At 28.7% G+C, this 13,871-nt stretch overlaps 1 protein-coding gene across 4 annotated transcripts; it reads left to right on the forward strand.

Annotated features, from left to right (window-relative positions):
* The first annotated feature begins 1,880 nt into the window (after positions 1–1,880).
* On the forward strand, positions 1,881–13,624 carry LOC123261250 (putative fatty acyl-CoA reductase CG5065). Of its 4 annotated transcripts, none has more exons than XM_044722810.1 (7): positions 1,881–2,027; positions 10,806–11,082; positions 11,353–11,669; positions 11,815–12,249; positions 12,327–12,512; positions 12,768–13,028; positions 13,295–13,624. In XM_044722810.1, the coding sequence occupies exons 2-7, from the start codon at positions 10,828–10,830 to the stop codon at positions 13,362–13,364; spliced, it is 1,524 nt and encodes a 507-aa protein (XP_044578745.1). In that variant the 5' UTR covers positions 1,881–2,027; positions 10,806–10,827; the 3' UTR covers positions 13,365–13,624. The 4 variants fall into 4 exon arrangements, with proteins under 4 accessions (XP_044578745.1, XP_044578744.1, XP_044578746.1 ...); XM_044722809.1 differs by lacking the exon at positions 1,881–2,027 and adding an exon at positions 7,932–8,087 and having other exon boundaries at positions 13,295–13,623; XM_044722811.1 differs by lacking the exon at positions 1,881–2,027 and adding an exon at positions 8,466–8,775.
* Positions 13,625–13,871: the final 247 nt, after the last annotated feature.

The following is a 13,871-nucleotide window of genomic DNA, read 5'->3' on the forward strand; positions in this document are numbered from 1 at the left end:
AAGAAAAAAAAAAACGCATTGTTTATTTAACACATATGCATGATTAAATTAATCTCATTGCTCAGTAAATATTAATTAATTATTCGAAATGAAATTGAGTGAAAAATTTATTTACATCAAAATTATTAATTAACACCTTAATATTAATTTGAAATTTAAATCATTTAAATTACAGTTAAAGTGTTGGCAAAACAGAATATTCGATTGATGAACCGTAAAATTTACTCTTTTAGCGCCATCTGTCAATGTCTTGGGAACCCCGTAACTACTTTGTACTTCGATACTTCATCCAAAAAAATATCGACCTTCTTTTCTCATCTCGCGTTTTATTGAAATTTAACTGTAAAAATTAATAATTATGATTTGATAAGCAATAAAAAAATTAGTAAAATTTATTTTTTTTAATGTAGAGAAAAATAAAATCAAGTATGAATAAGAATCTTTATTATTATTAGTATGGAAATTTAACAAAATGAGATCAATCACGAGTGGGACGTAAAAAATTGAATAAAGAATTGCTTACAAGGAGAAGCTTTTACATTTGACACCGACGCTTTCTGAGATAGACTTATTTATTAAAACTATATTCTTCCAGGATCATGGATTTTTCCATGATTGACCTATTTTATTAAATTTTCATATGCATGCATCCACGCGATTGCTCTTACGCAAGCGACAATTTCTCCGGTCGAAATTGGGTTACGGATTTTTCGTAGCTAACATCATACAAATTTATGTTTTATTTTTGTATTGTAGACTTGGATTAAATCATTGTACAATTTTAAAGAATATGAAAACGGAATAATCCTATTATGTGCAGAAGAACAATTATATTGTACAATCTAATCAATAATGATAGATCCTGTTTTCTACACAGAATTTTTTCCAAAAATGTAATATATAATTAGATTGTACTGTATATGGCTTTTTAGTATCAATTGAAACTTATTCGACGTTGTAAATGTAAGTTATTTGACTATATTTATGAACATCAATGCTAAGAGAATTTTTTTTTGACCTCGCTAACCGCGAAATCCTTCAGGTATGTCAATATGAAAATTATTTTATATGTAGTATATTAGTATATAACTTTTTATAAATGAAAATTTAACTAGATTTTTTTAAAAATGTCTATTTTACGCTGAGAAGAAAATACTTTTTTGAAAATTTTTCGACATAAGAACATGTGGAGAATTCTTCACCAGATCGGACACTATTTGGCTTTTGCATCTCTGATTTTTTCCATAATATTTTATGTTTCAGTATCAGTCGAAAGAGATCTCCCTGTTTTTTTTTTTTCAATTTTTTTTGTCGAACCATTTTCGAAACATAAATTTTTTTTTAAATTTATTATTATTTTTTTTTAATTCTTATAAATTTGTAAAAAATGGCCCGATTAATACGGCTTTTTTAAGAAATGATTTATTTTAAATACACTTTTGGAATTAAAAAATTTTTTCACAAGATTTTTAATATAAAATGTCAATTTCCCAAAAACATGTACTGATCCTTTTTGATAAGAAAAATCATAGTGATTTTCAATTGCATTATTTAGAAACGTTAATTAATATTAAATGTTTTATTTATTAAAAATGCAGTTGCCAAAGAACATTTGATAAATGATTTTTTTATTTTGATATATGATATGCATGTAACTTATCTTTTTCAAACTGCGAATTTATGAAACATTTATATAGAAAATTTTTAAATCAATAGAACAGCAATTAAAAATATTATTTTGTGTTACAAATTTTAAGATGAAGAAAGTTTAAGACCGTGCGACAAGTAAATAAAAGTAAAGGGTAGAGGTAGGGATCATGAAGAACAGCAGTAACCAACAGTGGAGGGATTATATAGAAACGAAGAAATCGATGGACTTAACCAGTCGTTATCAAGAAGTTTGTGCATTCGTGCGCCGTTTATCCAATTATTTCTTCTCAGTTAGAAGAAACAATTCCCTTCTATACAAGAGATAATTATTAATGAGCGATTTTTAAGGCAGTGTTATGTGGTAGTTGGTTCTTAAGGTAAGCTTCTATCGGGTATTTTAAAGTATATATATAGATGTTAATATTAATAGGTGTTAGTGATATAAATATAATATACGTGGAGTATTGTTGGATGTGAAAAGCTGTTTAAACGCGAAATATAAATGCGTAGTGAGTGCAACTACTGCAAGAAGAAAGTAACTTCCGAGACCATGTGAGAGCGATGCAGTTTCCTTGTTGCATAATGCACCAACAACTCGCTGGGCTCCTATCTTAAGAAAACAACATTTTAGATTTATACTCTCTCCATCAAACATTTTCACTTATTCATAATGATAATAATAATATTTATATAAAGTTTTTAAAAATTGGATTCTTACATCTTTAATTTGCTGTTGAAAAATTTAGTTTATTGAAAATAAATTGAAATCTTAGATTCAAAAGATCCATTAGGATTTTAAAAAACTATTCATGGATTCGAAGATTAAATTAAGTTTATCAAATTTTATGAATTTTTCATATAATCTTTACAAAGTGGTTTATTTATTTAATTTTAAGGGGGATAGCCACTGTGAAGTTTAAAAAAAAAAAATTTTTAACTTCCCGCTAAGAAAATCGAAGATTTTCAAAAATCGGGAAGTTATTGTTTTCACCCCGTTTTACGAAAATCGAGTTTTCATCGAATCTCGACGTTTCGAGGTCCTAGGAAGCTTCCCTGACTATTCCCGCGATGGTGTGTGTGTGTGTGTGTGTGTGTGTGTGTGTGCGCGTGTGTGTGTGTGTGTGTGGATGTATGTAAACCTCTCATAACTTTTGAACAGCTTGACCGATTTGATCGCGGTTGGTGCCATTCGAAAGGGCTTGACTGAGCTTAGATTTTTAATATACTTTGGAACGATTCGGACCGGTAGATTTTGAAAAATCGCAAAAAAAGTACCAAAAAAAGTACCAAAAAAAATTTTTTCAAGTGGGGTTTTTTTGGAATAACTTTTAAACGGCTGTACCGATCAATTTCAAAAATTTATCAGCTCTTAACATCAAAAAACCACGTCGATCACCGCCAGTCCGGTCAAAATCGGTTGATTCGTTCGTGAGTTATCGTTGACGAAAGAAAATCGAAAAAAGTGTTTTTTCGGAATTACTCTGAAATTTTTCGTTCTATCAATTTAAACTTGAAGATTTTTCATTAAACTTAAAAAACTGTGTCGAATGCCATCAACCGCGTGAAAATCGGTTCATTCATTCAAAAGTTATTGCGATTTGAAAATTCAAAAAATAGTGTGTCATTAAACTTCTATCAAACTTTTGAGCTCTTCGAGCTCAAAAGTATATAAAAGCTATTTTTTGAGCTCGGAGAGCTTAAAATAACACACAAATTGTATTTATGAGCTCGAAGAGCTCAAAAACGTCATAAGTGCAATTTCAAGCGTTTAGGTATAGGATTAGCGGGAAGTTGTAGGGATGGCCTTCAGGGTCAACCGTTTTCCTAATTTTTTTTTTTTTTCATTAAATCAAAGTTTACATATTCAAATACATGTATCTAGAGTCTTATATGAAAATTTCGAATATTTTTCGAGTTAAAGTCATTTTTGTGACAGCACGTCAAATGACCGTTGCACGCGCGGCGTTCCGACAAAAACGCGTTTTTATCGAAACTACTTTTTTCGAACTGGTCTCATCTGTAATTTGCATAAACATGAACCGATTTGCAACTTTTTTTTCCGTATTCGTCTATTCAGTAGCTATAGTTGCACGGAGGGGATTTTGAAAATTTTGATTTTAAAAATTTTTTAGGGCTGTTTGAATCCAAAAAAATGAGAAAAAAACGACAAAATTTTTAACATGTTGCCATTTTTTTTTAAATCCAAATTTTCAAAATTCCCTACGTGAAACGATAACCACATGCACGCAGATTACAACGCAGTTTGGTTTTTTTGTTTTAGATAATCCGTTTTTGAGTTAGAGATAAGTATCAAGATAAAAAAAATTTTTAGGTAAGGTAAAAGCCCCAGTAGATGATCACGTACCAGTATATGATCATCTATTGGGGCTTTTACCTTAGATTTCTTTAGAAATCTAACTATTGTAGCCGGTCTCATGTTGTAATTTTAGGAAAATTTTATCATAAGATGTTTTATTTTATCGAGTAATGTCGAAAAATGGCATTGGTTCAAAAGTTTATGTATGTATTTATGTATGTATGTATGTAAGTATATATATATATATATATATGTGATATAACGCGCCATGTCAGCAGGATAGCGCACACAGTTCTCAACCGATTTTTATGAAATTTTGTGGGCTCATTCTGTGGATCAATACCAAGATCAAGTTCGAAGATGAGCAAAATCCGCCGGTTACTTTACGAGTTGTTGTGGGTGTTTGAAAATTTTTTTTCATCAATTTTTCATATATTTTATATATTTATATATATTATACAGAGTGTCCCAGAAGTAACGGACGCCATTGTAGCATCTGATAAACAAAATAATTCGGAGACGAAAAGTCCTTAGCCATTTTTTAATTAAACGCATAGATAATTAATTATTAATTAAAATAACGTCCTTTTATGCGTTAGAGAGAGAGAGCACTAGTGTCAAGTCAAGTGCGTTCCAACGAAGACGCTTGCACGTGTGAATGTATAAGTAAATATGTGTGACTACGTTAGCTATAGAAACTAGTTAGTCATACAGTTAGTTGTGTCTTTGTTTGGCACATACTTGACTGGACACTGGCGCTCTCTCTCTAACAAATAAAGAGACGTTATTTTTAATTAATAATTAATTATCTATGCGGTTAATTGAAAAATGGCTAAGGACTTTTCGTCTCAGAATTATTTTTTTCATCAGATGCTACAATGGCGTCCGTGACTTTTGGGACACCCTGTATATATGTATATATGAAAAATATATTAAAAATGCATGTGGGTACTCAAATGAAAGGTCTTGATGAGTGTAACATCGGGATGAGCTTATATCTTTAAAAATATCATTAGTTGACAAGATACAATGTCATTTCTTAATTATTGAAGTTTTTAAAGATATAAGCTCATCCCGATGTTACACTCATCGAGTTCTTTCATTTGAGTACCCACATATATATATATATATATATATATATATATATATATATATATAGCAATATATATATATATATATATATATATATATATATATATATATATATATATATATATATATATATATAAGAGATTTCCACGTATATACTCACTTATCACGATATCTCTGGAACTATAAGACCTAGAGGCTTGAAATTTGGTAGGAATATTACTTTCACCATGTAGAGGTCAGTTAAGAACGGATTATAAGAAATTCCTCCCCCAAAGGGGTTTGCGGGGGCGTTAACAATGAAAAATTCCCGTTTTTAAACTATAGCTCCTACCAACTTCAAATTTGGTAGGAATCTTCTGTAAGAGATGTAGAAATAATCTATGAACGAATTTTACGATATCTCACCCTCACAGGGGGTTGTGGGGGTGGCTATGAAGAATGAAAATTTTTCATTTTCAAGCTATAGCTTCCATCGACTTCAAATTTGGTAAAAATTTTCTGTAAGTGATGTAAAAATAATTCATGAACGAATTTTAGATATCTCCGCGCTAAAAATTTAGTGATAAAAAAAATCACGGTTTACGCCAGAGCTTTAAATGAATACGGAATATTCCTACCAAATTTCGAGTTTCTACGCCTTATGGTTCCAGAGATATTGTGATGAGTCAATATATAGGTGGAAATCTCTTATAAGGTAAAAGCTCCAATAGATGATCACGTACCAGTATATGATCACTCCATGTATTTGTATATCTATAGTCACAAATATATCACATATACTGGTACATGATCATCTATTGGGGCTTTTACCTTATATATATATATTAGACTGCGTCAGAATAAAAAAACTTTTTTTTTTTTTGAGTAAATACATCTAAAAAGTTTCTTTATTAGAACAAAAAAAAACCTCCTAAAAGATGAGCTTGATATCTTGAAAATTGAGCTGGCGCATGGGGGGGGGGGTCCCTTTTCCCATTTAAAATACATTGAAAAAAAAACTTTTTTCTGTATTTTCATTGTAAATCGTCAAAAAAATTTTTTTTTGAAATTTTCCTTCTCGTTATCTTGTAGGAATTTAAATTCTCTACAAAAAAGGTCTCTTTCATTTTTTCGCTAAAACGCCTAGGAAAAAAGTTACAGGGCTTTAAAAAACGAAAATTATAAAAAGTCAAAAATAACTTTTCTTCTGTTTTTCGACAACAAATTATTTTATTTTGTGAAATTCTTTACTTAATTTATCTATATTCAGTCTGTCAATTATATCTAAATTTGATCTATATATAGAAGAAAAAAAAATATATTTATTTATATTATATTTTTATATTATATATGGGGCATTCCATGCCAAATCGACCACTTTTGAACCCGACTCTTTTCGATTTTTCTAAAATTTTGGTATTTTTCTCTACCCTATTGAAAACAATAGAATTTTTTATTGTTTATAGAATTTTTAGATACGAAAAAATAATTCAATGTTTCTTTTAATTTTTTATCTAACTTTATTGGAAATTAATCAAATGTTATCGATGACTGTCACTTTTAATTTTTGTTTTTATTTTTTTTAAAGTTTTAAAAATCTGCTAAAAAATTTTCAGAGTGGTATAACAAAAAACAAACATTGAAAAAAAAAGTCATTCTCCACTTACTTTCTCTCAGTATACACTTAACTCTCAGTAGTTGTCAATACTATGCTACCTCCTCCCTTTAAACTCCATACTACGATATAAACTGTAGTACTTCTGTTTCCATTTTCTAGGCGCTTTTATATTTTTAAACTTTTTATTAATTTTATCAACCGTGATTTATTATAATTCTTCTAACCCGTTATCACCTATTCGGTCATTTTTATGCTAGTATAAATCTAATTTCAAGTGGATGGAAATTTCCATCTTCACTTACGATTTGAGACAATTCGTCTTCGGATAGTTAGGTCGATGGGTAACCAGGTAGCATAGTATTGACAACTACTGAGAGTTAAGTGTATACTGAGAGAAAGTAAGTGGAGAATGACCCGGTAGCTTAACTGGTAAAAGCATCCTGACATGTAATCGGGGAGATCCAGGTTCGATTCCTGGCTTGGTTAATTTTTCATGGATTTTTTTCAAAAAGTTGCCCTTTATTCTCAGTAGCTTTCCATCGTTAATACTTAACATATAGTCGAACAGATACTAGCATTCACCAGCTAACTAGTGTTCAAGTTCGATGGTTACCCATCGACCTAACTATCCGAAGACGAATTGTCTCAAATCGTTAGTGAAGATGGAAATTTCCATCCACTTGAAATTAGATTTATACTAGCATAAAAATGACCGAATAGGTGATAACGGGTTAGAAGAATTATAATAAATCACGGTTGATAAAATTAATAAAAAGTTTATTATTAATAAAAATTAACTCCATCTCGGAGTAAATATCACTCCCGCTGGGAGTGAATCAATTCAAAATCATTCACTCTTCATTCACTCCGCAAATTTTTTACAGTGTATGATAAAATATCCTCAGCAATCGGAAAAAACAGCTTTAAAAAAATAATTTAAATAAACACACTTAAAATCCGTGAAAAAAGCACACAGTACGATAACAAGCTTATGTATTGGTATATATTTGAATAAATACACTCATGGGTGAATTTGGCAAAATTCAATAATTCCAAATGTTGCATAAGTTCTAAAAAATCTTGGGATATTTTATCGCGGGGATATTTTGTCGGGGATATTAACGCACGTAATAAAAAAAAAACAATTCGTTTAATTATATTTAAAAAATAAAAGAAAACAATATTAAAAGTCACGGTAAATTACTAGAGTCATCTAGTGCCCGCAAATGGCAACAAAAAATCCGACATGACGACGCTCCAGGCGTCGCGACGTCGCTGCGTAAATACAAAACCCGCGACCCGTAATACCACTTTTATGGCAGTACCGCGGGTCTAGCTTTTACATTCACGCGTGTAACTCACCTCTCGCGGGTTTAAGTTTATTTAAATTGTTTGTTGATAATATTATATAGCCACCAAACTTCTCAATGCGTACGTATTAAAAAATTTATAAACTTACTAAATTTCCTACTCTAAAATTCATACTTTTAAAAAACATTTTTTCCATATGTGATTGTTTTTATTATTAAATTTTCATCGAACAATTTTAAAGGAAAAAATTTTCTAATAAACTTGAAAAAAACTATGACTAATAAATTTAAAGTTGTTTACCGTGAATTCAATTTTTATCACTCGCACAATTAGTTTATCACCTGCAATTACTCTACCTACAACAGCAGTGTTCATTTAATAAAAAATAAGTTGGAACAATACGTCAATATTATATAATTACAAAATACAAAACAAGTTTAAAACTTCCAAAGTTTTTTAAATATAAATATAAAAAAGTAAAGTGAAGAAATATTAATGAGTAATTAAATATATAACAATAGCAATAAAATAAAAGGGTCATTGGTGGTTGATTTATGGAACATTTTTAGCGATCGATATTTATAATATCATATGTATTTACGCCAAGTCCACCGTGGCGTAAAGTAATATCAAGTATATATATATACATTTAGTTTGATATACTTGACTGTATGTGTCCATTGTATCAGTTTATTATATTACACATGCAAGTATAACTATATTGTGAATTTATTGTACTACATTGGACACCACGTGCGACTGTACGACTCATCTTTATCGATTTATATAGGTTACTACTAACTTCAAGGTATCATTTTATTAAAAATTAATGACATCCGTGAAAAATTAAACGCTAGTACGTGATACAATCCCATTATATTTATATTACACTATTTCATGTAAAGTTCTGTTCTATTTAAAATTATAGTCTCTCTTATCTATGCTCAATTATAACTATAATATTTCTGCTTGACATTCAAATAACACCTGTAATTTGAATCAATTTCATATTTTTTAGCGAGCAAAAATACTCTTTAAAAAATATCCATAGTAAAATGTCGTGATACCCAATTATATCTCTGAATTACATATTTCTGGTATACGAAATATACTAAGTAATTTGATAGATAACGAGTGAGAAATAAAGAGTTTCACTTTCACTGTTTCACGGATCGATATTTAAGTAACTATTCGCAGGAAAAATACTCGCGAACAAGTTTTTTATATAGTATTTTCCATGTTTTTATCATTCGATTGATCTATCAATAGCTTGATACAATCATTATAGGGAGGAATGTGTTAAAATATTTATGGAATTAAAATCAGTTTTCAAGCACGATATACAAAAATAGCTGTTGGTTTGTGTCTATTAAGACTTTATCTATTTTTTTCTTTCAAAAAGTATAGGTAAAATACTTCCTTTAAAGTATTTTAAAAATACTTCATTTTTAATTAGCACATTGACGCTCATCCGTTATCAATATCATTGTAGAGTTGATAGTTAACGCTACTTTTAGATTATTTTTATTGAGTTTGATTAAAAAAATGGCAATTTAATTAGTATTAGTAATTTAATAGATTGTAGGAGGAAAAATGTTCTTGCTCTTCAATTTTTACGAGCGAGTATAAAAAAATAGATTTTTTGGTATTGATAAATTCACTAATTTTTAATTTAATATTTAATGGAATAATATTGATATGTATGGCTGATTTTAATTTTATTTGTATTATTGGAATTTTATTAAATCAATTTATAAACGTGATGATTTAAATAATATTCAAACTTTAAATATTTATAAAATTATTATTATTATTACTAGCAACTCTATTACTAGCAATTAATGATTACTAGCAATTAATTATTACTAGCAATTAATTATTACTAGCAATTAATGATTTTTTGATATTTTAAATTGCAATATACAGTTTAGGTACTTTTGAAAAAAATTAAAAAAATAATATGATGATGATGATGATGATCAATTACCAATAATCGAATCAAAAATTTCATAGAAGAAACTTACAAAATCAATAAACTATTCAAAACTCTTCCAGAAAACTAACATAAAAAATTTGATGTCACCAAAAATATATGTAAAATCGTGAAAAAGCACAAATTTATCTCAAGACCTTTTTAATGATACCAAATTTAAATATAAAAATCGTTGTTAAAATAAAAAGTGCCAATCAAAAAATTTCTTCATTCTCTTAATTATTTAGACAATTAATTGATTATGTGAAATGTACCAAATTTTTGAAATCAAGTCCACCAGAATCTTAAAAGACATCTTCATATACATGCGAAATTTAATTTTAAATAGAACTAAATTTCTAGAAGAGCTACAAAAACCTCATTAAAATTTAAAATTAAAACAATACAATTATAAATTAGTTATAAGGCCCCCTCCCTTTTGCAGTAGGGAAAACTATGTATCCCTTCTAAGTGCAATAAATTATATTATTATAGTTCAATTAATTGATTATCATCGAAAAAAAATATCAAGCCATGAAAAAACATAAATTCAGATTACGATCTTTCTAATGATACCAAATTTCACTTTATAGACCCATTACATAGTAAAGATAAGCCTGTCATAAAATTTTCCTTATCCTCTAGACTGATAAAAAAATTTGATCTATTTAGAAATATTCCAAAAACTTATTATAATGAACTAATAATCGTTGAATATCATTTGAAATCTTGATAAAGCACAAATTAAAGTTAAGACCTTTTGGATAATATCAAATTTAACTATAAGAACTTAGTAAATGATTTAAAAATTCCGGAGACAATAAAATATTTTATAAATTATTAAATTGTATTTTAAACAATTACAGATATAAGATAAAAATAAAAAAAATGGGTACATCGAATACACAAAGAGAAAATGATCATAAACATAACAATGAAGAGGCCAATCCTGGAGGAACATCTATCGAAGCATTTTTCGCAGCATCAGTTATTCTTATCACAGGAGCTACAGGATTCCTTGGAAAAGCTTTGCTAGAAAAATTACTACGATCATGTCCAAGGATATCTACGATTTACGTTTTGATACGTCCGAAGAAAGATCTTACAATGGAAGAAAGGTTTCAAGCACTTTTGGACAGCACTGTAAGTTAATTATTATAATATTTATATACAGTAAAAAATTTTGCATCATTGCGTCAAAAAATTTTGTGTTAAAAATGTTTATGTTAAATATTTAACACTTTTTTGTATTGATTTAACAGAATAAATGTTAAATTTACACATAAAAGTGTTAAATATTTAACACTAAAAGTTTTTTGACGCAATGTCGCAAAATTTTTTACTGTATATATAATTATAAATTTTATTTAAAAATAAAAAAATAATAAAGAATTAACGTTTGTTGTTTGTTAGGTGTTTGACAGAATAAGACGAGAATGTCCGAGTGCATTTAGCAAAATAATCCCGGTAATGGGTGACGTCAGTCAGCCGGACCTTGGTCTAAGTGAGCAGGACCGTTTGATGTTAACACAAAAAGTAAACATCGTGTTCCATGGTGCAGCAACGGTCAGGTTCAATGAACCATTAAAAGTCGCTATGACTTTGAACACACGCGGTACTGAACGTGTTATCGAACTTTGTACTGGAATGATAAATCTCATTAGTTTCATTCACGTAAGCACTGCCTACAGTAATCCTGAACAGGCTGAAGTTGATGAAATTATTTACAGGTAATTTTTTGTCATCAGATCTTATCAAAGTTCAAACATTTAAAATGAAAACTTGAAAATTTTCTTACAATTTATTCTTAAAATTAAAAGAATTTTTTGATTATGATAGAAATCACTAACAAAATTTTCTAAATAATAATTTCAGCACAAAAATAATGCCAGAAATCGCAATAAACATGTGTGAAAATCTAGACGACGAGACATTGGCTATCCTGGAAGAAAAATTAAAAGGCCGGCATCCAAACACATACACGCTGACCAAAAGATTGGCCGAATTAATTATTTTAAAAAAAGGAACAAGTCTACCTGTTGCAATAGTGCGTCCAAGCATTGTCTGTGCAGCTTATCGCGAGCCATATCCAGGGTGGATCGATAACACCAGTGGCCTTACGGGCCTGATCGTCCAAATTAGTCGCGGTACTCTGAAAAGTGTCTACTGTAAGAAAAATCTCAAGGTTGACATTATTCCAGTGGATTTCGTTGTCGATACTCTAGTTTGCGCAGCCTGGCACAATGTTATGAGACGCACTAATACCATTAAAATTTATAATTGCGTTAGCGGGGCTCGTAATCCTATCACGTAAGTGTTCTACTTAATATCATTTTATTGGAAACGTAATTGATAGCAAAAAACATTATTATCAATCAAATTTCTAGATGGGGGAAATTCGGCTATTATCTCAACAAATATGCCGTCGAATCTCCGACAAAACTTGCCGTCTGGTATCCAGGGTTCAATTACACACCCAGTTTATTATTTCATAAAATTTCTACGGTGCTGTTTCACCATGTGCCTGCATTTATCATCGACATTGTTTTGAAATTCCGAGGGGAAAAACCCATGTAAGTTAATAATTTTTTTGGAAACCAAAAATTTGCCTTTTTTACTTTTAAAAATAATTATTTATCATTTATTTACATGTTTTTATATTTTTACTTTTATAAATTTTACCTATCTTACGACTTAGAAAATTAGTTATGTTTTTTATATATCTTATTTTTTTTTCTTAATTAGAGTTTCTACTTTGTTTTCGTTTTTAAAAATTAAAAAAAATTTATTACATATATTAAACCAAAAACATAAATAATTTTTTTTAGGATGTTGAAATTATCAAAACGTTTCGCGCGAATTGCATCAACAGGCTACTACTTTGCTAATAATGAATGGAATTTTTTGAGCGATAACGTTAATCAACTATCGGAATGCGTAAAAACTGTCACTGACAGCAGTAACTTTAACGTTGATATTAAAACAGTTGATTGGAGTACTTACGTCCATGGATATATATTAGGAATAAGAAAATATATACTTAAAGATGAGCTTGAGACACTAACACAAGCGCGGAATCGATTGTCCAAGTAAGTATCTGTAATTTTAATCTTAATATAAATACCAACGCAATTGTTAAAATTATAAATCAACAATACTGACATTGAAACATCTGATAATTTTTAGGATTTTTTAACAAATAAATTATGAAAAAAAAAAATTTTGTTAAATTATAAATGAAATTTTTTTTTTTAATTTCTAGAATTAATTTGTTTGCTAAGTAAAATTCAAAAATAGTCTAGTGACTGATTTCAATCTGATAAAAATTATTGAAATGAATTTTAAAAATTTACAGACTCTACTGGTTCCAAAGAAGCATGCAGGCACTGATGGCGTTGCTTCTCATAAAATTAATCCTTCGGTGATGGTCAGCGAAACTTCTGAAACGAGCGAATAAATATTTTTGAAAAGTTCATTTTTATTCTTAGTTATATAAATTGAAAGATCTGTGTACATATATACGTTCTTGAATCGCTCCCGGGTCTAATGGTTGAAAATTGTTCAAGATATCGCGAAAACTGAACGAATTCATCTACAATCGTTGTTCGTTATATATTTATATACTGAGTAATCAAATATATATTTTTAAGAAATAACTATTACATTAATTATTGTTATAATTATACTAACAGTTTAATCAATAATAAAATTACTATTTTAAACAATAGTTCAATAAAACAAAATGTTTATTGTAATTTATCATATTTTTATTTTTTGTGTTTATTAAATTTTAGTTTAATTTAAAAACTATTATTAATTTTAATAAAAATCTTAACTACCCAAGCGTCACAAAAAAAATTTTTACTTTTTGGAAAATTGTAAGATTAACAATTCGGTCGCCCAATTCCAAAACTCAGTAACTGACAATTTTA

This window comes from Cotesia glomerata, linkage group LG3 (genome assembly GCF_020080835.1).
Source record: "Cotesia glomerata isolate CgM1 linkage group LG3, MPM_Cglom_v2.3, whole genome shotgun sequence".
In the NCBI taxonomy this organism is placed as follows: domain Eukaryota; kingdom Metazoa; phylum Arthropoda; class Insecta; order Hymenoptera; family Braconidae; genus Cotesia; species Cotesia glomerata.

Excerpts from the sequence above, each read along its gene's own strand:
- LOC123261250 (XM_044722810.1), top strand. The coding sequence starts at position 10,828 with ATGGGTACATCGAATACACAAAGAGAAAATGATCATAAACATAACAAT. Across the intron at positions 11,670-11,814 it reads GTTGATGAAATTATTTACAG|CACAAAAATAATGCCAGAAA; the intron begins GTAATTTTTTGT and ends TAATAATTTCAG. Across the intron at positions 12,250-12,326 it reads GGGGCTCGTAATCCTATCAC|ATGGGGGAAATTCGGCTATT; the intron begins GTAAGTGTTCTA and ends TCAAATTTCTAG.